Genomic DNA, 12,251 nt, shown 5'->3' with positions numbered 1-12,251 from the left:
AGAAAAGAAATTGAGAAATGAAAGTGAAAAAAGAAAGGAAGGAAAAGTGAGAAGACAAAGTGAGAAAAGAAAGTGAAAAAAGAAAGTGAGAAAAGAAAGCGAGAAAAGAAAGTGAGAAAAGAAAGTGAGAAAAGGAAGTGAGAAAAAAAGACAGGGTACCCCACACGGATTCGAACCCTCGCCCCTCAGAATAGCAGTCCTCCATCTTACCACATGCACTATAACGACTACAAGCCACCGTTTCTCACAATTGCTTATATCGTATCAATAACATATTTCAGATTGCGAGCATTTGAGATCACACAAAATCAAAAAGTAAAGCGTGAAAAACTTAGTTGAAATCTAAGAGTGTTCTAGAATAGCGCAGAATCTGTAAAGCTAAAACTTTGCAGAAAAACACACGTTTACAATAAGAACTTCAAACTTAGTTCGGGACCATTCAAGAAGCACGTAGTACCCAGGAAAGTAAATCCTCCCTCTGGGCGAGCAAACTTTTAAGCCCACTTAGCCTCGTGGTAACTGCACCTGACTAACAGTCTTTTGTCCCGGGTTCGATTCTCACCCATCTACTTTGAGCCTTTTAGGTCATTGACCTCTCTCGATATGTCCGCTTAAACATGCTGCTCAATGCGGCTCTTAAACATGCGCTTCGAGAGGCCCCTTAAACATGCAAAAATTTTGTCCCACTTTAGAGCTCACGCGTTTAATATATAGGAGGATTGTACCCGTACCGAACTCCAAGTATGATGCACTACTGGGCACGTATGAATGAAAGTCTTATCAGACTTCAATTGCACTCGGCAAGCGATTCCTGAGTCTAAACTAACACTCCAAAAATTTTCGAGTGAAAATCTCGATATCCAAGAATTTTTGTAACGTGGCGCAATTTTTGGATTTATTTTTGTCCACTAGAAAATAGCACGTCCTTTGCTTTGGTTTTTAAGTGTTTCATTGTTGCGAGTAGTTTCATTAGGTTCCACGGTACAAAGAGGTCAGCAGACATTGTTGAAGTGTTGAAGAGCCGACGCGTATGAAGGTCATGCTAAATTCCTGTCATGAATAAAGGCAAACTGAAGATTCAATGTTCCTTTAAGCGACCAGATGATGCAAAAGAATAAACATTTACTTTGTTTTACCACAATGAGTTTCTCAGCTGTGTTTATCGAAAAGCACTACGCACAATGTAAGACACTGGATCAAATTTTGAGGACTTTAGATAAGTTTGAAAATAGATCGCTGTATTTTTTCTCAAAATTATGCACCGTGCTTTCGCAACTGTTTTTGTCTATTGTTTTTGACTGCACGACAATCAACTGACAGCTGTGTTGAAGTGCTCTGAAACTTCTTGATGTGAAAAAAATAGAAAACTTGTCAATGTATAAGAAAAACATTTAAAAAAAGGTGCTCTGCGCTTTTTAACAAGACGACTAGTGGAGCAGTGATCTATGGCAGTCTGCTTCAGTCGGGGGGGGGGGGGGGGTAGCCTGTAAGAGTGCAAGAGGAGGACGACTGAGAAATTCACACCTTGCAAAACGCAAAACTTCAATGGGGTAAAAATCACTCAAAAAGCCAAAACGGTCAAACGATCATTTTGCATTGAAAAAGACCAAAATACCTAAAAAAACCAAAAAAGTGAAATATTGAACCTCAAAATAAAATTCTCTCTAGAAGAGTGTGATCAGTTCCGGAAGATTTATTTAATGGTACCACTCCAGTTCTCCGCAAATTATAGCGAGCTTCCACACTGAATTTTAAAAACCGCGTCAAATAAAGTTCCCCATCCCCCTCAAAAAAATTCGGAGGTTTGGAACAACAAAGTTAACGCTGGACAATCGCCACACATGCAACTGTGCATCAATGTGGAAACTCTTTTGCTTTAAGCTTCATTTGATATTCTTTATCTGCATATCCATTAAAAACATCCATTTGAAACTGCCATCATTCTAAACTTAAAAGACACGCCAGAATTTGCTTAACAGTTCAGTGTTAACTCACGAGCTCTTGTCATCGTCCTCCTGAGTGTAGCATTTGTACACATCAGGGTCATGTGTGATTTTCCTCTCCACAAGCTGGGAGGAGCGAGTGAGGAATGTTAGGAATCCCTCTGAACTCACAATGGCCGCCTTCTCCTCGTCTGTCAGCTCTTTCGCCACCGGAACAGGACTGGCAGACCTGCTTCCTTGCTCTTTCACATCCTATAATTATACATCATCCGTCTCATATTTATTACCTAACATTTTGTAAAGTAAATACATATGCCAGCTTCAGATTTTGTACACAAGTAAACTACTTTGAGCTTATAAGCAGGCAACATATCCAGGAGGACAGAGCTCTGTGTTTGTGATTAGAGCTTGAAGTTTAATCATCTCATATAATTTCGGTACAAACGTTTCTTTCAGAATTCGAAACTTTTGTCAAAATTTAATTACGTTTCCATCTACCAGACCCAGAGTGTGTTTATATTTAACAAGACAGCGCATGTTTAAAGCTCTAACCTTACCAGCAGGAGGCTGGGTAAGCAGCGTTTGCTCTGAATTGTTAGCGGTTCTAAGCAGGTTTTATCTTCAGATCTTATAACTTTCTGTTTTATCAAAAATCAAATCACATTCTTCAGGATGACTTGATACCTACCGAGCCAGAACATTCCGCCTAAGAAAAGAAAAATTTGAACTGACCAATAAAAAAGAATTTCAGGTATAATACAATAGTCACAATTTTAGGAACATAGCCGGCAGATTGCCGGAAAATAGCCACAATAGACGCTCATGGCCTTCAATGAATTGAAACACCTAAAGAAATAAGATAGACAGATCGACCACCAGTCCTTCAATAGACTACTAGACTTTTCGGGTTAGCTTCGGACTGTCAATTTTTTGACACAAACGTTCTATAAGGAAAACGCCCTTAAGTAGCTATTTCAAAATTGATATTTGAAATCAAAAACTCAAGACTAATAATCACGAATTAGGGCAAACAAGATTGGCACTACTTAGATGCACACTATTAACTAGTAAATGTTCATAAAATTTAAAGTTCCATAAGTAAGGTCATTTTTTTGAGTGAGGTAAGTCACGCAATTGACCTAAAAGCAGAAACGACGTCACGTACATAAATTTTAACTGCAAAGCAATAGAAGTCACTGAAGTCAATTCCAAGAAGTCAATTCCAAGAAGTCAGGTCGTAAGAATCATCGATGGAGACGACGAATTAAAAAAACATAGCAGGACAAGTCCTGACGTACAATTCAAAGAATTTTCATTGACTAAACAGAAAAACTAGACCTAGAATGGACTATGAGTGAATTGAGAAAACCATTTTTAAAAAAATCAGATCAAAAAATAAGAAAAAAGAACAAAAAATCAATGTCAAAATGCCGCAAATGAACAAAAAAACCACTAGCGAGAAACGAAAATTTAATTAAAACAAAAAACTAGGCCTAGAATGAGCTGTGAATGGATTGGGAAAACCGTTTAGAAAAAAATCCGATCCAAAAAATCGAAAAACAGTAAAAATCAGAGTGAAATTGCCGCATGTGAACAAAAAACCACTACCGAGAAACCGAATTTTTGTTCAAACACCATTTTCGCACTCTACTTTAAAATTAGAGCGAAAAAAATTCACGCCGCAAAACCACTCGCTTTTTCGCTCCATTTCCTGTTTCGGCGTGACCAAAATCACTACTCCAATTTGACTTCAAAAATCATGAAAATGTGTGAACAGATCTTAAAAAAAAGACAGCGCCCCAATACAATTCAAATTCTTTGAATTGTAAAAAACACGATGTCCCCAATAATAGCCGCGCTATCGCTTCGCGGCTATTAAAAATAAACAAGGAAATTCTAAACTTTTTTTTACTACTTTTGCCTCACAAGATATGCAAATGGAATCTCAAAATGTTATTTTCAGCACTGCTCGAACTTGACTGTTGTACCAATAACTACGGCAACAAATCTGTAGCTACAAATCTTTATAAACACAAAACGCCAAGATCAAGAAAACGCCAAAAAATAACTTGAGCAAAAATGAAAAATGAGGGAACTGAAAATGACCATCTGATCAATGTGTACAATAAATTTGTCTGACAAATAGTAGACTTGATACAGAAATAAAGCTGAAAAAAGTTTTTAGTCAACAAATGATGTGTGTCAAAATCGTCTTCCATAACGATGAAACTTCATAAGAACATAATTCATCAGCATTTTCCCTTCAATTTTGAGGATTCCACAAAACTTTTATCCAGTGTAAGGAATAGCAACATCAAACCGAAAAAGATTAAACGACTGCAACTACTTAAAAAGAAATATTCCTCGGAAAACAAACTACAGAGTGAAGTGCTGTCAGATTACATTGTCAGTAGCTGGCTGTGACTTTTGTATGCTGAGTTTAAGCCAATCTGAGAGACGCGGAAAGAGTAGAGAAAGTGATAGCCTTAGCGGGGCTTAACTGATGGGGTTTGGAGTGTGTGTGTGTGTGTGTGTGGGTGAGAGAGAGATAGAGAGTGTATGTAAGAGGTTTGGATGGGGCTGGGGGATGGGGTAGGCACGTCGGGTTAAGGGTGGAATGAAATGAGGCAGGGTGGACGAACTGGGGGGATTATGGAGGTATAAATTTGACCTTCACACCATGATTTTTTGTCCTCTAAGAACTTTGCACATTTAAAGACCAGTAACGCTCAAAGAGAATTGCTCAGCAAATTAAAGTATTCCGGGGACTAACTGTTTATCCTCTTCTTGGAAGCAAAAATTCAAATTAGACAAAAAACAGGTTTATCTTCTTCTTGAAGACAAAAATTAAAATGGTCAGACGATGGCAACAGGTGGTTAAGAACAACTTTGTTACAATTTATTGAACGCGTCAAAATTTTTGAAACAGCTAATAACAAAACAACCGATATTGCCAACATGGCGGAAAATACCAAAAGGTTTCTCGCAAAAAATGTCTTCAAATAGGTAACACAAGCTCTGAACAGCAAAAATTTCACAGTACGATCTAGTTTCTATTCAAGTGGTTTCTCTCACATACTCATTTGGCGAAAAAACTCTTTCCCGCTCATTCGAGAAGCGGTTTAGGAGAAACAATCAAAATAACAAAAAAGAAATGTGAGATGTACAATCACGCTCTTAACATATATTATCAAAGTAAACTTTTTGGCACCTAAGTATCTCTGAAACTTAAAAAAGGACAAAAAGATGCAAAACTATGTTGAAAATGAGGATATTAAGCGATTTACCAAACCAAATTTCTTAACTCATACAAATTGAGAAGCCTAACTAGTATCTGCCATCATTGCACTCTCATTTTTAGTCTGAATTTAGATAGAGTTGCCTTGCAAGACCTTAATATCAGAAGTAAGATCTTTAAAAAATGACTAACATGAATTTAAGATGCGAATCAAGCAATAGAATATCAAACGCAATTTTCACAGCTATGAAGGTAACAGATGAGGTTACGCACATAAAAGCAGTTAAAAGACTTACTTCGGAAAACTGCTCTCAAACACGTGGAGAGCGGTTGGTTTCATCAGTAGCTAGTTGAGGCTTAGGAAGGCTAGCTTTAGCTAAATTGATTGGGTGAGCATGGGGAGGGAGGAGAACGGGGTGGTGAGCGCGGGGTTATGGAAGGAAAGAATGAGACGGAGGGGTTTCAAACTCTAAGAACCGCACTTCACACCATTGATTTCCGAGAGACGGGGAACTACCATTAGTTTCCTAAACAGTTTTGGTTAATCGCAAACTTAGAGACTAGTGAGCCGTAAGGCTGTAAGAGAACTTAATGCTTAAGTTGAAGTTTATCCCGACTTTGATGACGAAATTCAGATGGTTAGACGCAAAAAGATTAGACAAAAAGTTTGTAGTACGAACATTTTCATAAAGAAGACCAGAAGGACTAATATAATTGCTAAAAAAAATTCGTCTAAGAGCAATTAAAATGACAGTATAAGAGAGAAATTAATTCGTGAGCAAATTTCTCTTTCGATTTGCAGCTCGGAAAAAAAAGACAATAAGAGGAAGAAAATTGCTGCGCCAACCGCAATAAAGCTACGCTCAGCAGCAAAAAACTAAAAAGGAAATCTCGATAACTTCCTGAAAACCTGGAAACTCGACAAAATCTCCATAACTAATGATAAGCTCATCGGGTTTCAAAACGTGTCACTTACAAGTTTCTATCGTAATATCGTCGGTGGTAAATTGATCAGACAACTTTTGGCCGATGTCGGGTACACTTTCCTAAAATTTTGTTTGCTGTGTTGAACTAATTTTTGAGTGTAGTCGAAAACTGTAACACACTGAAAATTCATTAGTTTTTGTTTCAGTGCAGATGAAATATTACTAATTTTTAAATATTCACCTTTTCCTCTTCCTTCTTGCCTTCATCTATGTCTTCCTTCTGTCCTGTCGCTCCTTCCTCTCCATCCCCAGCTCCCTGTGCCATTGTGGGCTGTGGCAGGAGATAGTCGTCAGTCTGTGTCTCCTTCGGGTAGAGATAACTCTCCACGGGAGGAATGTCCACCGAGTTCACAATTGACGGAGCCATTTCCAGTTTTGCCACCTGACGAAGGGACCGACCCGAGGCGCCCAGTCCACTGCAACGTCATCAAATTATTTACGAATAGACATTGCATGGCCAAATTGCTACTTACTAGAAGTCCTCGCTTAGAATTATCAATTTAAATGTACTTAGATCTTGAACCCATCAGTAAGAAGCCACACCTTGCGAAATTAGTTAGTTCCATTTCATGTGAAACACTGGTTCAATAAAGGGTCAAATAATGGCACAAACCTTCTCCATAATTGCAAAACACTTCGCACATCATTACCTGGATTACGTGACTGAGAAAAGAATTGAATTGGAAAAATAATCACTGAGCCAGTGATTTTGCATTTTAAAGCAATTTACATGGTCCAATTTGTACATCCAGCCCAATTGACGTTAACATCAAATATGGGGCAGCTATCTTGGCCCAGTGACTATGTATTAAGAAAGGGAAAGAATTTCACCAGCCACCTCGAACTAAGTAAAGATCCTTCTCCCGCCGATGCCTCCAAATGAGCACCAGAGGGACCCGAAGGAGGGGTAGAGAGGACACCACCAGAGGACTGTGACGTAGAAGGGTCAACACCCACGGACGAGGATTGAATTTGGGGAACCCCTGAAACCACCAAACAAACACTCTTGCTAACACGTGCACCCAAACCACTGAACAGACCAGAACCCAAACCATCAATGTATATTTTTTTAAAATATCGGATCTATTCTGTTTCGCCCCCAGTGTTTTTTTATGAACCCCGGTTACAAATTATATGTCGTTATATAGCACGTTACTATATAAGAAAATAGCACGTGCGCCTGTGGGGTCATAAAAAATTTATGCTCACTAAGCTGGGGGGGGGGGGGGGGGCAAAACAGAATAGATCCAAAATACCAGTTGAAAGCTTTTTTAAACCAGAAAATTGAGACATTAAATTTGGAGTAATTCGATAATCCACTTGTCGCAAATCAAACAAAACTCCACAGATGTAACACTTCATACAAACAATTTTGCGCCTATTAAAGACACACATTTCGAATTGCAGGTGGAACTTTATGAGTAATATAATCGCTTCTCCAAGTGTCATTTGACTAAGAGGTCAAGTGGAACCGAGGGAAAGCTTTGTTGACCAAATGTCAACTGATGAAACCTACTGAAGTGCGTCCGAAGACACCACCGCACTCAAGAAAGAGCTCGCTCCCGACGCAGACTCAGATGCTGAAAAAGTACCACAACAGAAAAATAAAAAAGCAAGGATGCAATAATTCTTTTCAAATTAGCGACACGATTTTGTCTCAACAATAGCCTCTTCTATTCTAAACGCCAAATTGTTTCGTTCAAGTGAATATCTGACCGGTTGCGGAAAAAACCCCACGGAAAAAAAACCCACTTCATTTTAGATAGGAAATAAACCCCCACGGAAAAAAACCCCCACTTTACTATTAAAGAGCTGCGCATTAAGCGCGTTTGGCCATGCCTCGCGGGCCATGGCCATGCCTTAGCGGCCCCTGGGACTTGATATGAAACTATCACAGCCGAACAAATTATCACGACCGAAATTCAATTTTTAAATGGGGGTTTATTTCCGTGGGGGTTTATTTCCTATCTAAAGTTAAGTGGGTTTTTTTCCCGTGGGGGTTTATTTCCTATCAAAAGTTAAGTGGGGGCTTTTTCCGTGGGGGTTTATTTCCTATCTAAAGTTAGACCCTATCTGACAAATCAGCAGCTTTAGTTCAAAATAGGATGAAACAAACCTTGTATGTCGAACTCTCTAAAGATATCATCGGCATTCGACCACCTGTCAGATGATGCTGCCCCTCCGACTGCTGCCCCCGTAGACGTATCACCTTGGTCCTGTCAAAAAGACAATGAACTCACTCGCAATTTCATCACCGATAAAAGAATAAAAGCTGAAACAATCTTTCACCTCTTCTGAGATAAAAGCGATCATAAAGCAAAGCATCTTTTAGCACTTTAAACTCACAAGCAATTTCAAAAATAATTACTCAGGTAATTTCGTTGAAACAACAATAACTTGAGTATTTCTTGTGAAAACAAACTACAAACAATCGTTTCAATAAGGACCACATTATCAGAATACTAAAAAACTTCTTCTGATGAGCCAAGAGAAAATTATTGCCAAAAAGTGTACTTTAGATAGCATCTCAGTGCGGACAAAATGATCGCGTCAACATGCCCTGCCAAAAATTATTCAAAAACCTGTAGACTGACAAGACGGAGAGAATTACAAATTTTGTTGCAAAATATCAAAATGTTTTTGAGACAATAAATCCTATTCAAAAACTACAAATCTCAAACTTGCATATAGAAAACCTTTAAACGCTCAAAAACATCCCCGAAAAGTTCTTTCAGCCAAATATATAAAAGCATGAAGATCTAAAGCAAAAAGACAAAAAAGCGTAAAGAGTGAGCGAGGCAAAAAACGTTGCTGAAATTGAATCGCGATATCAAAAAACGTCTTATTTCCACAAAAAACCATTTGTCTAGAATTCCATTAACCAAATATTAGCATTAGGGAGGCTAGCTTTAGCTTTACGAAGAGGCGAGGGGTGAGCCTGGGGTAGGTGAAGGGTGAGAGCGGGCGAGCATCAGGTGTTACAGATGGAATGAGGTAGAGGAGGATTCAAAATCCAGGAACCGCCTTTCACAGCGTTAATTTGTGTCTCCTAAAAGCAAGAAAAGTCCTGAAATATAATTCACATAACTGAAAAATCTAAAAAAAAATAGACTACTTTCACGTTGACAAAAACTAGCCTGTGATTGTTAACAGAGCACATAACACACAAATACAAAAAACCATTAGAACACCAAAACAATGTTAAAGTTTTTTAACATTTTTTGACGCGCAAGCCATGAAAATACGTTATTTCAAAACGAAATCTTTAAAAAAGTCAAACTTAATAACGCTAAAAAGCACAAACATTTCTCTATCAATTAAACTAAGGCACAGAGTGACAAAAAACAACAAACAAAGGCAACAACCTACTTGTAGCTATCCTGCAATCGTTTATATTTTAGTAACAAGCTTTAATTCGGAGTAAGAACAATAGAGATCATTAAAAAATGGAGAAAAAAAGCGCGGAAGACACTTGAGAATTCACGGAATGTTCTAGAAGAAAAGCACAAAAATGTTCAAGCGAAAAAACAGAGCCAGCAGATTGCCGGAAAATAGCAGCGGTTGACGGGCTTGACACAAATCCGGATTGAAACATAACCGACTAACGTCGAACGAATTGCTTCCAAACGACCGGCGAGCGGTTGACTACATTACTACCCGCCGACGCTCAGATTTCAGCATGGGGGCATAGTGGCAGGTCAAGCGATTAGGGCGGAGGTAAGGTTGGGAGGGTTGCACGAGAGGGGGTCCAAACTGCCAGGTGGGGGAGGGTGGACTAGGGGTGTGTTGGGGGATGAGTGAGGACGATTGATTGTGCCTGGGTGGGTGGGGGTGCTGAATGGGGGGTCGCCCTTTCAAGATAAAGATTCGCCCTTCATGAAATTGTCTCCTCAAATCGCATTTTTAGAGACTAAATAGGCATAAGGCCCTAAGAGAACTTATTGCCAACCGAGCGTTACCTGTTTATCCCCGTTTTTGAGGACGCAAAGTTAAATGGGTCACACGAAAGATCGGACAAGGGAAAATCGCATAAAAGGACCACAGGACTAAAATAATTGCTATAAACTTTGTTTGAAAGCAATTAATTAGTAGAAAAAAATGACTGCAACTGTTTGGAAACAAATGGTGCTTGAGCACGAAAACTATTAGCTGCAAAAAATCATTAAATGGATAAAATTTTGTTACAATAGAAGGCGGAAGAAATCTGATATTAATCTGATTAATTGACAAAAACAAAACAGCGAATAAGGAAAAAAAACAGGAAATAACAATTATATTATACTGATACTCAGTGTCAAAGTCGTAAACGCAACTTAATATTCAACTGAGCACAATAAATAGGTTCACTTTTGCCTGAATGAAAACCCAATGCAACCTGTCATTACTTTAAGAGTAAGGTAAGTTATCTATGCACTATATTCATCGCAGGATTGCCTTAACAAAACCAATGTAGAATGCAAACGTCATGCTCTCAAAAGAAGCACCTGAGCGGTAGAAGTCTCCCAAATCGTGGCGCCTGATCAAATAGTCTTAAAGCAAATCGATGATGATGAATAAAAAAATTACAATGCACTATAGGAACATCGCTATGGCTTCGCGGCTATTAAAACTCAACCGCGACTTATTATTACCTTTGATCTTTAATCCCTCTACGCAACCCAAAAACAAAAAATGCGCCAAATGTAGGCAAGTAGGATTAAAGTATTTGAACAAACTATTTGAGGCAAACTATCAATTACTCCGCGAAAATTCAAAATCGTTCAAAGTTCAAAATCGAAGCTCAATAAAAAGATATTCGCTTTAAAATGATGTCACATTTAGTGTTAAAGAGATCATTCTATGATTTCTGTGCTCAAGCTCTATTTTCTAGTTCATTCTATAAAAACAGCATTACAGATAGTTCTTGTCCCGTCATATTCACTTCATTAAATGTCAGCGCGAAAAGCACTCAACGGGTCGCGTTTAAACATGCATGATCTCTCCGGTCTTACAATATAAAGTTAATGGATCGCATCTGATGGTGCAAAGTTGACACAGCACCATAGAGCCATTAAACCTTTAAACGCTGAAAAACATACTTTCAGCTAAATGCATGAAAGCATGAAGATCTATGCATAAACGTTGCTGAAACTGAATCGCGATATCAAAATATACCTTAATTACTCGCGATATCAAAAATAACTAGTTTCCCATGTAAGCATTTCAAAGCTGTTAATGAAACTCAGCAATGTCAAGATTTAAGGCTCATTAATAGACCCGTACAAACTTTGGACAATTTTGCCGTTATTCTAATTAAACCGCCTACGTACAAGTTGAATATAATATCGGAATTAAAACATTCTATGAAAGGTAGATTGACATTCTCGAGAAAAACAGACAATCTGAGTTTCATACGACAGAGAAGTAACTCTGACAATTTCAATCTTATGAAGACTTTTAACATAGTTACTAAATGATTGAAACAGAGCCACACATAACCTACACCTCAAGTGAAAAACAAGTGATGAAAAAAGTGTTATCAATTCTTTGCTTAACTATTTTTGTCTGGTCTATATTGAAATCCTGCTTATCAACTAATTAATGGACTGCAACAAAAACTAGTAGGCCGCGTGAACAGAAGTATAAGTGCTCATTCGTTAATATCGCAATATACGAGCCTAACTGGCCATTAAACTTATCCATCAATCGATATGGTATCCAAGATCGCATATTCTTATAAACTGAGCACATAAGTCAACTTAACGCATCAGTTTTATTACAATCCATTAATCAAAATCGATACGCCGAAAAGCAGCAGGCCAATATACACATTTTTTTGGGTTGTTTATAGCCAGTTAAATGATAGAGATACCATCCCATTATTCAGTTGTCACTGTCAATTTATGATAAACATCTCTCAATTTATGACCACAAGTGTAGTACTGACAGTAGTGTTCATTAAGTGTTAATGCATACCATGCCCATTAGTCCACGCAGCTGAAATTCGAAAACACAGGCAGAGTTTTCAGAAAATCTAAGTACATCAATTTACAAAATTCTAAGAAACACCATTAATAAAAAAAAAGTCGACATCGCATTCAATGT

At 38.2% G+C, this 12,251-nt stretch overlaps 1 protein-coding gene across 6 annotated transcripts in view; it reads right to left on the bottom strand.

The window, feature by feature from the left end:
• Positions 1–12,251, bottom strand: part of LOC142339663 (dynein, cytoplasmic 1, intermediate chain 2a-like) — a 117,578-nt gene that overhangs the window by 101,737 nt on the left and 3,590 nt on the right. For 2 of the 6 annotated variants that reach the window (XM_075389862.1, XM_075389860.1), the window contains exons 2-6: positions 12,123–12,143; positions 8,284–8,383; positions 7,006–7,150; positions 6,349–6,583; positions 1,996–2,195 (exon numbers count right to left, since the gene is read on the bottom strand). In XM_075389862.1, the coding sequence (XP_075245977.1) occupies positions 1,996–2,195; positions 6,349–6,583; positions 7,006–7,150; positions 8,284–8,383; positions 12,123–12,143 (701 nt within the window). Of the gene's footprint in view, positions 1–1,995; positions 2,196–6,348; positions 6,584–7,005; positions 7,151–7,683; positions 7,748–8,283; positions 8,384–12,122; positions 12,144–12,251 lie in introns of all 6 variants that reach the window. The other 4 variants (XM_075389861.1, XM_075389863.1, XM_075389864.1 and 1 more) reach the window with 3 other exon arrangements.

Source organism: Convolutriloba macropyga, chromosome 5 (assembly GCF_964194025.1).
Source record: "Convolutriloba macropyga chromosome 5, txConMacr16.3, whole genome shotgun sequence".
In the NCBI taxonomy this organism is placed as follows: Eukaryota; Metazoa; Xenacoelomorpha; order Acoela; family Convolutidae; genus Convolutriloba; species Convolutriloba macropyga.
Note: the sequence above shows the minus strand (reverse complement) of the source record. Positions and strands in the feature narration are given on the sequence as shown.